The sequence below is a fragment of the Cucurbita maxima genome, unplaced genomic scaffold (genome assembly GCF_002738345.1).
Source record: "Cucurbita maxima cultivar Rimu unplaced genomic scaffold, Cmax_1.0 Cma_Scf00016, whole genome shotgun sequence".
Taxonomy (NCBI): Eukaryota; Viridiplantae; Streptophyta; class Magnoliopsida; order Cucurbitales; family Cucurbitaceae; genus Cucurbita; species Cucurbita maxima.
This window is the reverse complement of record NW_019272032.1, coordinates 1006792-1022381: the sequence shown is the minus strand read 5'-3', so window position 1 is coordinate 1022381 and position 15590 is coordinate 1006792. Positions and strand designations below refer to the sequence as shown.

General features: G+C 33.8%; 1 protein-coding gene across 4 annotated transcripts in view; it reads left to right on the top strand.

The window, feature by feature from the left end:
• Positions 1-4869, top strand: part of LOC111491178 (luc7-like protein 3) — a 6529-nt gene extending 1660 nt beyond the window's left edge. Inside the window, exons 3-9 of one of the 4 annotated variants that reach the window (XR_002719674.1) lie at positions 100-139; positions 2283-2358; positions 2448-2648; positions 2948-3160; positions 3241-3630; positions 3726-3783; positions 3914-4869. Coding sequence is in view for 2 of the 4 variants with exons in the window: in XM_023139967.1 (XP_022995735.1) it covers positions 100-139; positions 2283-2358; positions 2448-2648; positions 2948-3160; positions 3241-3585 (875 nt within the window). In the remaining 2 variants the exon portion in view is untranslated. Of the gene's footprint in view, positions 1-99; positions 140-2282; positions 2359-2447; positions 2649-2947; positions 3161-3240 lie in introns of all 4 variants that reach the window. The other 3 variants (XR_002719673.1, XM_023139967.1, XM_023139966.1) reach the window with 3 other exon arrangements.
• The last annotated feature ends 10721 nt before the right edge of the window (positions 4870-15590 follow it).

The window sequence follows — 15590 nt, the reverse complement described above, 5'->3', positions numbered from 1 at the left end:
TTTTTTTTTTTTTTTTTTTTTTTTTTTTTTTTTTTTTTTTTTTTTTTTTTTTTTTTTTTTTTGTAAGATTGAATTCTTGTTTTTTTTTTTTTGTTTCAGGACCTTGCCCTAGGATACATGACCAGAAATTGAAAGAAAGGTGACAACCAAGTACCCCTTTTGAGTACTTGTATAACCAGCTAGCTTTATTCCACGAATTTTATCTTCATGTATTTGATTTAGTAGTAGTCATTGCACGTGGATATAAAACAAAGCTTATGCTTTCACTATTTATATTTAGACAACTCTCTTTGACTGGACAACTCTCTGGCAACTGCACTAGCAATATTCTTGGAAATTTAAGATAACGATGGTTGACTGGATTTATTTTCATGAGTGGTGGTTGGCTATTGTTTTTATACATGGCAACTTTCCATTTCATATTACAATGGTATCAATTCTTAGCTATATACCATGCTATTTACTGCACGTTCACATCTCGTACAAATGTAATTATCTTTCTCTCTTGTGCAACTTAAAGATGGTTCTAAGATATATGCTTTATTTTCGAGCTGAGGAATTATCTGTTAGATATTTTTTTATCTGGGTGAGTGCTGATTGATGAATCTTAAGGTAGGGAAAATATTGCATTTTATTGAAGCGACTTGCAAAGAAATAGCACGGTAATAGAAATGAGTCTTAAATCTGTATGCTTTCTCATTTCTGTTCAAACCTGTTTTACGATATGTAAGTGGTCGTTTGTGTGATTCTTCATGTATTTTTGATAGTATGAAGTGTTATTAAAGTGCATGCTATGGAGAGAGGCGAGTTGCTTCCTGTATTGCCAACCCCAACTATGGTGTGCACTTTTATATCGAGATCCATGCCACGATGGCCATTTTTTTGCCATGAACATAAGGTTCATTGCGACATGATGATGCTTCTTTGCATTTGGGGGATAAGAACAGAATGCCTTTGAATGCCTTCTGAAGAATAAGAATAAGGTCATTTAGAGAAAACCCACACCAACAGCTCCTGCTAGTGCTAATGCCACTCTCTATGAAGCTTGAACCTGGGGGCTTCTCCCTCCTTCTGCGAAGCTTGTGGATCAATTGAATTTGTGGGTTCTATTGTCTGATGCTTTATTTGGATCTATGAATTTGAAAAGTATCCTTCTGAGTTCTTCGAGTATCATGACATTTTGTGGATAAAAGAGATCCACTTTACTAATTTCTTTTAATTGGAAAAGCTATCTTCTTGAAAAAAAGAAGCAATATTCCCGGGTCTCGTGCATCGTTATTGACAACTAGTATGGACGCCTTTATATATTGAGGACAAAACATGATTAAAGGATTCGTGTTGGTTAGTGGGGACAGTCTTCACTCTTAGAAGCGAGGAGTAAGTAACGTGGCTATGTCGTAGGGAATGCAGGAGAATGTTGGGGCCATCAGGTGCTGAATTTGGATTTTGAATCATGATTCGAATCCTAGACATATGTCGTTACAAATGGGTAACAAGAGCTGTACTTCTCCTAGTAAGATGTGGTTCGGAGAAGAACCAAGGTTGAAACTGGTGGGTATATGACGCCCGAGTAAAGGAGGGGTACATGAATGAATTGTGACCACATCCGAATGAGAGCGATCTTGTGGATAGGATGGTTAGGAAAGACTTAAAAGAATTGAAAGTCACTACCTATACCAACAAAACACACCTTTCTTTTCGGTGGCTTAGTTATAGGAACTTCAAAATGATGCGTGCTTTACTTAGAGTAATTCTAAGTTGGGTGATCTCTTGAGAATTTTTCTAAGATACATGTGAGTAATGACATAACATGCTGGAAGAACTTGTGTTGGTTTGCGGGGATATATTTCACTCTTAAAAGTGAGGAGTAAATAATGTGACCATGTCGTAGGGGATATGCAGGGGAATATCAGGACCATCAAGTGCCAAATCTTGATTTCGAATCCGGATCTGAATCTTGGGCATGGGTTGTTACAATAACTCTAGATTATTATCCACCCAAAATTTGTAACCATCTAAGAATAAATGAAGCTCATCTTCCTCGAAGTTTATATTACATGATTGAGTTGTCTTGATTCATATTACTATGTGTTTATTTTGAGTACATGTTTTGTTCTTCAAGACTAAAAATTTCTTCAGGTTCTTATTTTGTGTATGTGATTAGTTAATACACATTTCATGTCAAGAAATGTATCTAAGCACGCATGTAAACTGTAGCTATAAAAGAAATACACAAAATTTTATCTTCTTTTAACGTTTTCTTAATTTGTTGACTACTTCAGCTTTGAAAAGTCACCCAGGCATGATGCTTATGTTCCCAAATTTGAGGCTGAACTTGCTCAGTTTTGCGAGAAATTGGTTAGTCATTGCTATATGCTTTAGATTGATGATGATGCGATGTCTGTACTCTGGTTTTTTTTCCATTGAAACTTCAATTATTTTTACAGGTAATGGACTTGGATCGGCGTGTCAGGCGTGGGCGAGAGCGGCTTGCCCAAGAGGTTGAACCTGCTCCACCAACTCCATTGTCAGCTGAGAAGTCAGAGCAGTTATCTGTGCTGGAGGAAAAAATAAAGAATTTACTAGAACAGGTGGAGGCCCTTGGTGAAGCGGGTAAAGTGGACGAAGCTGAAGCACTGATGAGAAAGGTACTTATCATGCAAGTTTGGTCCCCTTAAGCATTCCAGACAACCATTGTGTAGACTTTATTTGAAAATAACTACTCTAAATGAGAAGCAGTTTGTGTATCTCTCCCATTAAACATTGTGAATAATTCACACTGAATTTGATATTATTTAGTGTATTTTGTTTTGATTCCAGATATTGAGTGATAAGACATCTAGTGAGCCACTCCTGTCCAAAGCAACATCTTGTGAACCACAAATTCAGTCACTAAGAGAAAAAAAAAAAGGTTATTCTTATAGGACTTTTGGTGTCTTCATTTCAGGTGGATGTGCTTAATGCCGAGAAAACAGCCTTGAGTCAACAAACCCAGAATGACAAGGTATTAATGCTTGCTCAGGAGAAAAAAATGGCACTCTGTGAGATATGTGGTTCTTTTCTTGTAGCAAATGATGCTGCAGAGAGAGTTCAGTCTCATGTCACAGGTAAGCAGCATGTTGGCTATGGTATGGTCAGAGATTTCATCTCCGAGCACAAGGTAAACATTTGTAAAACTAAAGGAAGGTTTAACCTTTTTTTCTTTAAGTGGAATATGTTTAAGTGGACTTTATCTGGCAGGAAGCGAAGGAGAAAGCAAGGGAAGCAGAAAGATTAGCTAGGGAGAAAGAGGCAGAAGAACGGAGGAAGCAGAGAGAGGAGGATGAGAGAAGGAAGAGAAGTGACTCTAGTGAGAGGGACAGATATCGTGACAGAGAGCGAGACAGGGATCGAGATAGGTATCGTGAACGAGACCGAGATCGTGAAAGGTCTAGAAGAGGTGGCCGAGATGAAGTAAGAGGAATGGATTGGAGGTCTAGGAATGGAAGAGATGGAGGCAGGGATAGGTATCGTGACCGAAGCAGGTCAAGATCCCCTGTAAGGCATGGTCACAGGAGATCATCTAGAAGTCCAGTGCGCCCATAATTATGATCTGTGTTAAAAGATGTCTGAGCTTTGAGACTAAATGAGGTAGATCTCTTCATGTTCGAAGCTTATGAATGTATGCTTTGGTACCTCAAGTTAACTTTGTCCGTATCGGTAAAACTTTTTTTGCTATCTCACAGCTGTGTTGACTGTATCATCTCCCTTTCATCATTATTATTAGAGAAGAAAAGGGTTGAGGTAGGTATTTTTTATTGTTATGACTTCTTCTTCTTCAGGTATAATTTAGACTTTTTTTGACTTCCACATTTCTTTGATAATAGATTCTTATGAAAGACTGTTCAATGCTTCTCCTATATTTTCATCTTAGGTGAGCTTGCGCTACTCTGTTGTTTGTCACATGTTTAGTAGGGCAGGAACAAAATATTTGCATGTTTCACTCTACTGCTGAGAGGGCTGACGTTTATTTTCTCATTTTTGAGGTAACAAATAAATCTCATCTCTTTCTTAAGACCATGTGATCGCCCATTTCTTGTTATCAAACCTGCATCCAAGAAGTATTTTGGTCTTCAAAATCTTATATATATTACTAGATGTCTTATTTCCCATGTTTTTTTTTCTTTTTTTCTTACATTAAGAGGTATCTAGATCTGGCCTTTAGAAGCATTAACAAGTTCCTCCATCTCGTAAAAGGCAAATTTCTGAACTTTTTCATAGAATAAGTTTCCACATCTTTCTATCATCTCGTGTCGAATGTAGTATCCAGGGATACGTGGGTAATATTAGCATCATGGTAGAACATGCCTTGTTCTTTTCTTAGCAGAATGGACGTTTTGTTTACGTAAATGGAGCTCGATACCTACTAAAAGGAGGTATAACTTTTATTGAGTACAGTTCTATTTCATAAAAGAAATGGGAAGAAGTATGAGATGGTAGCATCATGAAATGTGCAACTTTGTGCTAAACTCTAAAATAGCATGATCTTTAATAATCCATACAGTTTGCAGGAAATGTATTGGATGAATTTTTCGGTAGCCTACCAGTGGAACAAATCTACACGGTAAGGAATGATCTATGCAGGGACTTTATTTTGCAAAGTTGAAGATTTTTGCTGAACCATTTGAATGCGCCAATATGGTATTTTCCGAACCATTTAAATTGCGTCGATATGGAATATATTTGAAATCAATGCAATGTTCAACTCCGCAGAACTTCTAAGATAGTGATGAACTTAACGATAACAATACCCCTTTTATCATTAGGAATCTGAGACTGTTTTAGAAAACATTGGCTACAGGATCAGAGAGATCAAATGTTGTTTCTTTTGCTTCTCCTCAAGTTATATATATATTCACATACATCGATCGATATATATTATCTTTTTATGAAGCGGAAAAGATGTATCAATTAGTCACTAATCTGAATATATTACTTCAAGAATGGATGGCGCCAACCAAGTGAGTAACCATTCATTTGTACCTTTGATAAAGAGGTCAAGTTCGAATTTTTGCTCCCAACTGTTTTGTTCGAATGAGTTTTTCTTTGACTTTGACCATTAATTCAGTTGGCTGTTTTAATTGCTGTATTTATATTATAAATCAAATAGTTGGAAGTTTTTAATGTACATATTATGACATTAGAACTCAAATTTATGAATTTAAGAGTGACGTAAATAACAAAGATTTAGTTGAAAAATGATGATAAAAGACTGTTTGAAGTAAATTATTAGTGTATTCTCTACTCTTGAAATTGGTCATATATTTAGTTTGGAAGTCATTTTTAAACCTAAAAAGAGGATAATAAGCCCATGATATTCTTTTTAAAATTAAAAAGGTTCAGAGAATATTTTCAAAATGAATGTCTTGTGACAAAGGCGAGAGTCCATGGATCGGCCCAATCTAGAAAAATAAAACAACACGAAGCTTGGCCCAGGCCCAACCCCATCAATTTATCAAAACTAATTACAATAAGTTATCGGGTTGATACTTTTAATTAAATTTTATTTTTAAACTTCGGGTAACTTTATTATTGGTTGTCCTCTATTATATTATTGTCCAAATTAAAGAAGTTATTATTTATTATTTTTAATCGGAAATGGGAATTCACTATATTCTTAATCGGTTACCATCACAAAATATAGCTCTGGAAATATAGCGTGTTTCTGTGGGTTTTAGTGTAACGGGTTTGTCTGGAAATATACGTACCCATATTTTTTCGCCGCGTCGTGCATTTCGTTTCATTGCCCTTTGTCTTGCTTCGATTTGTTTAAATGTGATCCAAGCGGGTTCAAGTGCTTCAATATCTTATCTACCGAAGCAAATACGATTGCCTCGATAAGATATTCCTTTCATTCTTCCTCTATGGTGTTTACGAAATCTGGTTCTTTTCGGGTTATAGTTGATGGTTATTTCTCAATTCCGTCTCTACTACAGAATCGGACATGAGAGTTTCTTCTCAACCCAAACAATCTAGAAAGGCGGGTATTCTAGTTATTTTGACAAAACATGAACATTTAAAAGAATAAAAGAAAAAAAAAAGTGGTCCTAGAATAAACCAAACCATCTAAAAGCTTTAGGGTCTCCCAAGTTTATATTAATGGTGGGCACAATGAATTTCCCATTAGAATTAACTTTATCTGATGTCAATTCCCATATGCAATAATGTTACCATCTAATTGGATACTTTATAAAAATTCATTAATAATTAAAGTTGATGTCATTATTTTCTTTTTTAGTTTTTAAAAATCATTTTTATTTAATATTTTCCAAAATAAGCTACTTGATTCTTTTATTATTCTTGGTTTTATGCTGTTATAAATATTTTATTCTTAATTTTGAGCTCATATGAAATTGACGCCCAAAACCTAAAATAATATGCCATAAACATTGTCCCTAGTTTTACTAAATAAATTAAGTATTTTAACTATTTTTCTTTTATCAATATTATGTAATTAGGCCATAGGTTTAAAAATGTAATTTTTAATTAATTATTTATTCTTTGGAATTTTCTTTTAATAAATACGAGCTCACACAATAATTTAAAAAAATGAAAGAAAAAAAAAAATTCAAACCTCGTGACATAATAAATCATAGATATGAAAAGTGAAGCTTCCTTGAAGTTTCTCTAAAGGAAGAAACCAACATTTATAAACAAAAATACAATAAATAATAAAAGGAAAATAAATACAATTTCTAAATGTGTGATTGCAAACCTCCTCAAATTAAATCCAATTTTTAGTTATTTAATTTTCACCTTTTTTTTTTTGGTGAAAGTTGTGGTTGTGATTATATATATATATAGGTGAAAGTTGTGGTCGTTGCTATTAGATATTATATATACGAGAATACATGTATATGTTGTAGGTGAAAGTTGTGGTTGTTGCTATTTTTTCTCTCCGGATCATATGTTGTCAAAATTGCGGTGGTTGTTTATTGATTTTTAGCTTATAGCATTGATTTTCTTTCAAATTGATTTACTGTATTTCCTAAAACATTTATTTCAAATGTTACTTAATGCTCAATTATGTTGAACACAACTCTTTATGGAAAACACTGGTCATGCTTGTCTAAAGTAGGTTGACAAATGTCCCAATCTTACTTGTTTGAGTCGGTTGATAGGGAGGATGTCACAGTCATGCTTGTCCAAAGCATCTTGCTTATGGCCGGATGACAGATGCCCCAGTCTTGCTTGTTCGAGTCGGTTGACAGAGACGTCAACCAATTGTGTGGGGGAGGATGTCACGGTCATGCTTGTCCAAGGCATGTTGCCTATGGTTGCATGTCGGTTCCAAACCCCTTTTTTCATACTTTCCCATTTCATATTGGGTCAATACGGGGGTGTATGACCGTTCACCAGAATCACGACTACACTCGCCTGGGCAAAAATGCCTCAAAATGTACTATAAGAGATATGACCAAGAGACATCAATCATACAATCTGCTTCAATGAAGATGTGAAGCAAATATTGTTGAAATTATCGAAAGATATTTTAATTCATGCCCAGTGAAGAAGAATGAAGTTTCATGTTTTGAATTTTGGGTGAATTACAATTTAGAGTTATTGTATTTCATTAATGTATTTTAAGACTTTCAAGTTACAATTACATAATGGTTAATTAAGGCCATTAAGTATGAATGTTACAAACTTTTGGAATGTCTTCAGTAGTTTCATTTTGAGGCTATATAAAACCATGTATGTTGTATTTGTAAGTAGACTTGGAAAATATATAATAAAAGAAGCATTTGTGCTTTCTTTGGCTAAGTTTATTTGCAATTCTATGTAGTTTAGGTTGCATGTAGAATCATTCAAGCTCGACATGATCAATCTTGCTTGTGAAGTGATTCGAATCTCAAACAAGTGTTTGAGATATTTGATCAATAAGAATCATTCAAGCTAGACATGATCGATCTTACTTGTGGAGTGATTCGAATCTCAAATAATGTTTTTGCCTTGAGATATTCGATCAGCAAGGTAATTCAAATCTTACTCCCCTTGTAGTGGTTCCTTATCTTATCATTTGGTATCATAGCTTCAGGCTCAAGATCAGATATATGTTTCATTGCGCTTATCTCTTTTAATTCTCTTATAATTTTTTTTTCTTAGTTTGGGTAGAATGTTCATATTCTATCACAAAAATATATAACAAAATAAAAAATAAAAAAAAATTCTTATGTTCTTTAAAGTGTTAGATCTGGATCTTATTACACTTTGTTCTTCTTTAACATCTTCTAAATCAATTTTCTTGTTGGTAAATTGATTAGATTTTGCCGGTCAGAAGAAAAAAAAAAACCATTGAAAGAAAGAAAGCTTATTGATGTTAAATGCTCCTCGATCGTATCATGGCATTCTTCTATGTTGGCCCACATATGGCCGGATGGGGCATCTCTCGAGACGCCCCTTTGCTTGTCATGGCGTGAGGGTCACAACCTACTCTCTTCATACTATGGTTGTGACATTCTCCTCCACTTAACTTAGTCATCGTCCTCGATGACTTACTGAGTCACAATCATATTGCAGATTGTGACATTTCTTTTTTTCCTCTTGATTATTATATGTAACTCTCATATGTTACTACGTCTAAATTAGTCCTTAATCATTTTCTTTCTTTAATTCGTTTCTTTGTCGTTATTCAGATTGCTCCTTCAATACCCTTGTGTATGTGTTGAGTGTGCTATCTATTCACTTTGAATTGCACTTAGCTCTATAACATAGCTTGTCTCACATCCCAATTTATTTTTTGGAGTGTGATTTGTGTGTGCTCAATTGTGAGGGTGAGTTTGTAAGGGAGTGACACATTGATTCGAGTGTTGAGTGCTAAACACGAGTGAACTACATTTACAAGTGAATACACGTGAGAGAGCGCTTGTGAGGTCCTTTTTTTTTCTTTACTTTTCTTTTGTAGCATGAAAAATTCAGACGAAAATACTGACATTACTGATGCACGATTGAGAGAAGCACAACAACAAACCATGGAAAGACTAATTCGAGGAATAGAAGAGTTGACTGATCGAATAGGCAGATTGGAGATTCAAAATCAAGCTCGATAGAGGATTCCACTACCTACGCCCTCAACCGATACATATGAGGGCGACAATTCTGATCACCACAAGGATAATCCACATGCGGTTGGTCATGGCTTGATGCGAGGGAGAGACCATGGAAGAAGGTATCATAATTTACAACAACGAGTTCCTTATGATGATAGAATTGATCGTAACGTGGGGAGCATCAAATTAAAACTTCCCAAGTTTTATGGCAAAACCGATCCAAAGGAGTACCTTCCATGGGAGAAAATGGTGGAATCGGTGTGTACCTGTCATAATTTTAGTGATGAAAAGAAGGTACTGTTATGCATTGCTCAATTCAAACAATATGCTCAAATTTGGTGGGATAAATTGATGTCAAGTAGGAGAAGAAATCTTGAAGCACCAATTGATTCATGGGTCGAGTTCAAAGAGTCCATGAGGAAGCGTTTTGTTCCACAATATTTTCAACGAGACATGGCACAAAAGCTTCAAGCATTGAAACAAGGACACAAATCTGTGGAGGATTATTACAAGGAGATAGATACATTGATGGACCGACTTGAACTCGATGAGGATATGGAGGCTCTCATGGTGCGGGTTCTTAATAGGTTAAACACAGAGATTGCGAACGAGACTGATTTACAACCTTATTCTAATATTGAGGAGTTTGTTGCACATTGCAATTAAGATCGAGAGGCAAATCCAACGAAGGTCTCAACGGTATTCTTCTAAAAATTTTTCCAATTCTACTTCTACATGGAAAAGGGATAGTAAGAACATTGATTATAAGCATAGAAATCAAGAGATTAATGAGAAGCCTCAAGCTAAATTTGAGAAACGGGAGAGTTCTAGAACAGGGAAAGAAAAAGTAGAAAAGTCTAATGTTCGAAATAAAGATTTAAAGAGTTGGAGATGTCAAGGGGTAGGACACTATAGTAGAGATTGCCCAAATGCAAGAATTATGACCATCAAGGAGGGAGAAATTGTTACGGATGACGAGGCACATAACGACATAAATGAGGAAACTGATGAGAGTGAAGAGTTTAGTGAAGAGGACCCTACACATATATCTTTGGTTACTCGAAGAGCTCTAAACACCCACATTAAGGAGAACGACCTAGACCAAAGGGAGAACTTGTTTCAAACTCGGTGTCTTGTTCAATCTGTACCTTGTAGTATTGTAATTGATAGCGGTAGTTGCACCAATGTTGTGAGTTCCATTTTGGTCAAAAGACTTAATTTAAAGACACAACCACATCCAAGACCCTACAAGCTTCAATGGTTGAATGATTGTGGGGAAGTACGGGTAACTCAACAAACTCTTGTTTCTTTTACTATTGGAAAATATGTTGATGATGTTTTATGTGATGTTGTATCCATGCACGTTGGAGATTTACTACTGGGGAGGCCATGACAATTTGATCGTCATGATGGGTATGCAAATCGATATTCTTTTACTCACAATGGTAGAAAAACTACTCTTGTCCCGTTGTCTCCAAAAGATGTATTTATGGATCATTGCAAACTTGAAAAGAAAAGGCAAGAGGCTGATGCAAAAGTAGAGATTGAAAAAGAATCCAGTGAAAAACAGAGCTTGAGGGAAAAGCAAGAGAGTAACACTCAGCCTAGAGAAAAAGAAAGAGAGAAAAGCCAAATTAGTAAGCTTGTATGTTAGATCAAGTGAGGCTAGGAATGTTTTGCTCTCTAACCATACTATTCTTGCACTTATGTGCAATGGATCTTGTTACTTTACTAACATGCTTAACCCTTCTTTGCCTAGTGATTTTGTTGTGCTTTTGCAAGAGTTTGAAGATTTATTTTTCGAGGAGATGCCTAGTAGTTTGCCACTACTTAGATGGATTGAACACAAGATTGACTTCATTCCTGGCGCGCCCATTCTAAACCGACCAACTTATAGGACTAATCCAAAGGAGGCTGGAGAGATACAAAGGCAAGACTTGCTAAAGGGTATGTACGTGAAAGTTTGAGTCCTTGTTCTGTTCCAGTTATTCTTGTACCTAAGAAAGATGGTTCTTGGCGTATGTGTGTTGATTGTAGGGCTATAAACAAGATACCTATAAAGTATAGGCATCCAATTCCCAAATTGTTTGATGAATTGCATGGATGTAGTCTTTTTACTAAGATTGATTTAAAATCGGGTTATCATCAAATTCTCATGCATATTGGGGATGAGTGGAAAACAGCTTTTAAAACCGAGTATGGTCTTTATGAATGGTTGGTTATGCCTTTTGGATTAACTAATGCACCTAGTACATTCATGAGACTAATGAACTATGTCTTACGAGAATACTTAGGTAAGTTTGTGGTTGTTTATTTTGATGACATCCTTGTTTACTCTAAATCTTTAGATGATCATATTACCCATGTACGCAATGTTTTGACTACTTTAAGAAACAAATGTTTGTACGTAAATTTAAAGAAATGTAGCTTTTGCATGGAAAAAGTTAACTTTCTTGGGTTTGTAGTTTCATCTAATGGTGTTGAGATTGATGAGGAGAACGTGAACGCTATAAAAGATTGGCCTACACCTAAAAATTTAAGTGAGGTAAGAAGTTTTCATGGTCTTGCAAGTTTATACGGTAGGTTCATTAAGAATTTTAGTACAATTGTTTCACCCTTGAATGAACTGGTTAAGAAAAATGTATCCTTTATATGGGAAAAGATCAAGAACTTGCTTTTAATACTTTGAAAGAAAAATTGAGTTTTGCTCCCTGGCTTGCATTACCTAATTTTGAGTCTACTTTTGAAATTGAATGTGATGCTAGTAGAATAGGGATAGGTGCTGTATTAATGCAAAATTAAAGACCTTTAATGTTCTTTAGTGAGAAGTTGACTGGTGCATCTTTGAGGTATCCAACTTATGACAAAGAGTTTTATGCTTTGGTTCGTGCATTGCAAACCTAGCTCTGATACCAAATGATATGGAGAATCAACCCAAGGGAAAGCATGGAACGAATTACCTTGATGATCAAGATCAAGAGTAAAGAAAACTCGTGATTCGAATCACTCTACAAAAGGTTTGATCAATACGACTTGAATGATTCTATATGCAACCTAAACTACATAGAATTGAAATACTTAGCCATTGGCTAAAAGAAGCACTTCTTTTACCGTATCTTTTCCAAGTCTACTTACAAATACAACATACATCGCTTTATATAGCCTCAAAATGAAACTACTAAAGACATTCCAAGAGTTTGTAACATTCCTACTTAATTAACCCTTATGTAATTGTAACCTAAAATAAATTAAAAGTCTTAAAATACATTAATGAAATACAATAACTCTAAATTGTAGTCCACCCAAAATTCAAAACATGAAACTTCATTCTTCTTCACTGTGACATGAATTAAAATATTTTTTTGATAATTTCAACAATATTTTCTTCATATCTTCATTGAAGCATATTGTAGGATTGATGTATCTTGGTTCATATCATCACGTCTACACTTGCCTGGGCAAAAATGCCCCAAAATGTACTCTAAGAGATATGACCCGTTTTCAACTTCTCCCTACCCGATAGTTATATGTTGTAAGTCGTTGTTGTTACCTTTTTGCTTGCATCACATATAACACCAATTTCAATCTTTCAAGTCTTGCTTTCAAAACTCTCTTTCGAAATCTCTCTGCCCCCATTTTCTAAAACGTTCTTCTTGAACCAGGGTCGACACACTTTATTAAGACAAATCAAGAACAGATTACAAGACACTCTGTAGTTTTTATGGCTACCCAATCTACTTCTAACGATTCTAAATTATTTTCCTAAAATATCTATAAATCTAATTTTTTTTTTATTAAAATATATAAATCTCTTCCCTAAAATATTTATTCTAAAATTATATTAAAATAAATATAGCTCATAAAATATCTACAAATCTAATTTTTTTTCTTTAATAGACCGGTCTCTTTCCTAAAATATTTATTTTAAAATTATATTAATTATTGGACTTGATATTTTAATAAATTCTAGTTATAATAACTGTCCATAATCTGTAACAATATATATTTTTTTTTCTTCGTATATTCTCCCATTTTTTAAAATAAAAATAAATAAATAACAAAACTCCACTAATAGTCGTACATCACAAGTTTATTTATTAAAAAAGGGGTAAAAAGTTATTGATATTATAAAATAAGCCACATTTTAATTTAATGTTTACGTGGAATGCACCAAAATGGTTGTTAATTTATAAATCAAATATATATGTCAAATTAATTTTATAATTAACAAATTCAATGAAATCTCTAGAAATTATATTACGTGTTTAAGTTTGAAATTGACATTTAATATCTCAATTAGATAATTAATTTGTGAAGTCGCCAAACATGCTATTTTCAATTTTTTTTTTTCAGAAAAATAAAATTTTATGTAAAGCATAAAAAATATATAATTAAAAATAAATTAATAATTTCAATGTCAACGTATAAATATCAACTCGATAAAATATATTCAGTATTTAATGGAATATATGAAAATTATCTATAACAAAAATAAAAAATATTATCAAAGGTTCCTATTAATCTTTTAAAAATTTCAACTATATTTTTATACATTAAAGTTTTTAAAATCATCTTCATTAAAAAAATATTTAAAATATTTTGAAATAAAAAATTGAATTATTAAATTATTATTTTTATCAATATTTTCCTCTTATTAAAAAGCATGAAAAATCAAGGATTTAATTTAAAATTTTTATTTTCATCCAAAATAATTTCAAACTTTAGGGGATTAAATTATTTAAAATGAGGATAAGCACGAAAAATATTTAAAATTTATTAATGGATTAAAATTCAACCAATAAAATACCTAAAGTCTAACAAAAGATCCAAATTCAAGATATTTTTTTTAAAATAATATTAATTAATTAGAGAAAAATTGGAGATTTTAGTAATTTATTAGGTAATTTTATTGAGTTTTGAAGTTTATTAATTAATTTTCGACAGAGTAAAGCCGAAGAAAAGAAGGGGAGGCCAAAAGTGTAAATATATTGAAAGAGACGGGCAGTAGATAGGGAACGGGCAGCAGCCCGTAGCCTAGTGTTTTGATTTGGCATTCCATTTGCAAGTCCACGTGGCTTCCATGGCCAGCGTCACCAGCCTGAAGCTTATTAAGCACCAAGAGAAATTCCACGTCACCCAAAATCCCCGTGGACCCCATCGGCTAACAACTGAGGCGGATATTCCCCGACACGTCAGGAATTATTCCGTCCGCATATGCGATGCGAATATCCATTGCCGCCAGCTTCCTATTAATTAAACTGTTTGGACTTTTTCACATAGACCGTTATACCCCTCTTTAATTTTTTAATTCCCCCCTTCCCAATTACTTTGAATCTGGATTTTCCTTCCGTTGATATGACCAAAATGCCCTCCCACGACCGTCACGGGAAAGATCATAGAAGAAAATGGATATTAGGAAAGAATGGGAATCGACGGTGGATTGGCTAAGGATGGAGTGTACGGTAAGAGATCATAGGAGCCGTTGGATCTGGTGCGGGCCCCACCAGGCTTCTCTATTACGTGACATCAGCATTAAGTTACTTTTAACATTTCCAATTATAAATATTAAATTTATAATTATTTTTATTCTATCAAATACAAAATTCAATTTGAAAGATAAATAAATAAGTTAATTTTAAAAATTTTAATTTTTTTTAAAGTTTAGAAATATATATTGTTTCTTTTTAATATTAAATTTATAATTCTTTTTTAAAGTTTAGAAATTATTTGGAAATGAAAATGAAATGCTGGGCAAAAGGGAGACTCCACACCAAATTACCATTTTAGGCAGCAAAAATCCTTTTCATGAGCTTATCACTTTACCCTTTTTCGGTCTAATTATAGTATATAGTTTTACATATATTTATATGCATACAACAAACTAATTTCTTTATATACGGACAAATTACATTATTTAAGTGAAAAATTAAAAAAAAAATGATATTAGAGTTGGACATTGAATGGTGTGTCAGCGATGACACTGGGGTTTCAAGGAAAGTTGATGGTAAAGTCCCACGTTAGTGGAGAGAGGAACGAAACATTCTGTATAAGGGTGTGGAAACCTCTCCCTCTCCTTAACGGTTGAGTTTTAAAATCGCGAGACTGACGATGATACGTAATAGGTCAACGCGATGGATTTGGACAATTACAATTATCAACCATAGTCCTCGTGCTCGAAACTTCACAAAAGTAGGTGACTAGTGTCCTGACATGCACTATAATCATTAACCAACATCACACGCTACTGCATTTATGGAAAGATATCTGAATCAAATACGGTTTGACAATGCATCCTTTAGAAAATCCTGATCAGCATTAACCATCAGTATTTGAACTCAGTTTATGAAATATAGTTTTTAAAATTATTTGAATCCAAATTCTCGCAAATTAAACGACTCATCCATCCAAACCCTAAATTAAATTTCACTAATCCTAGTAATGAGATATTAATATATCTCTTAATCATAATTTAGTTGGAACAAAAAAAAAAAAAAAAAAAAA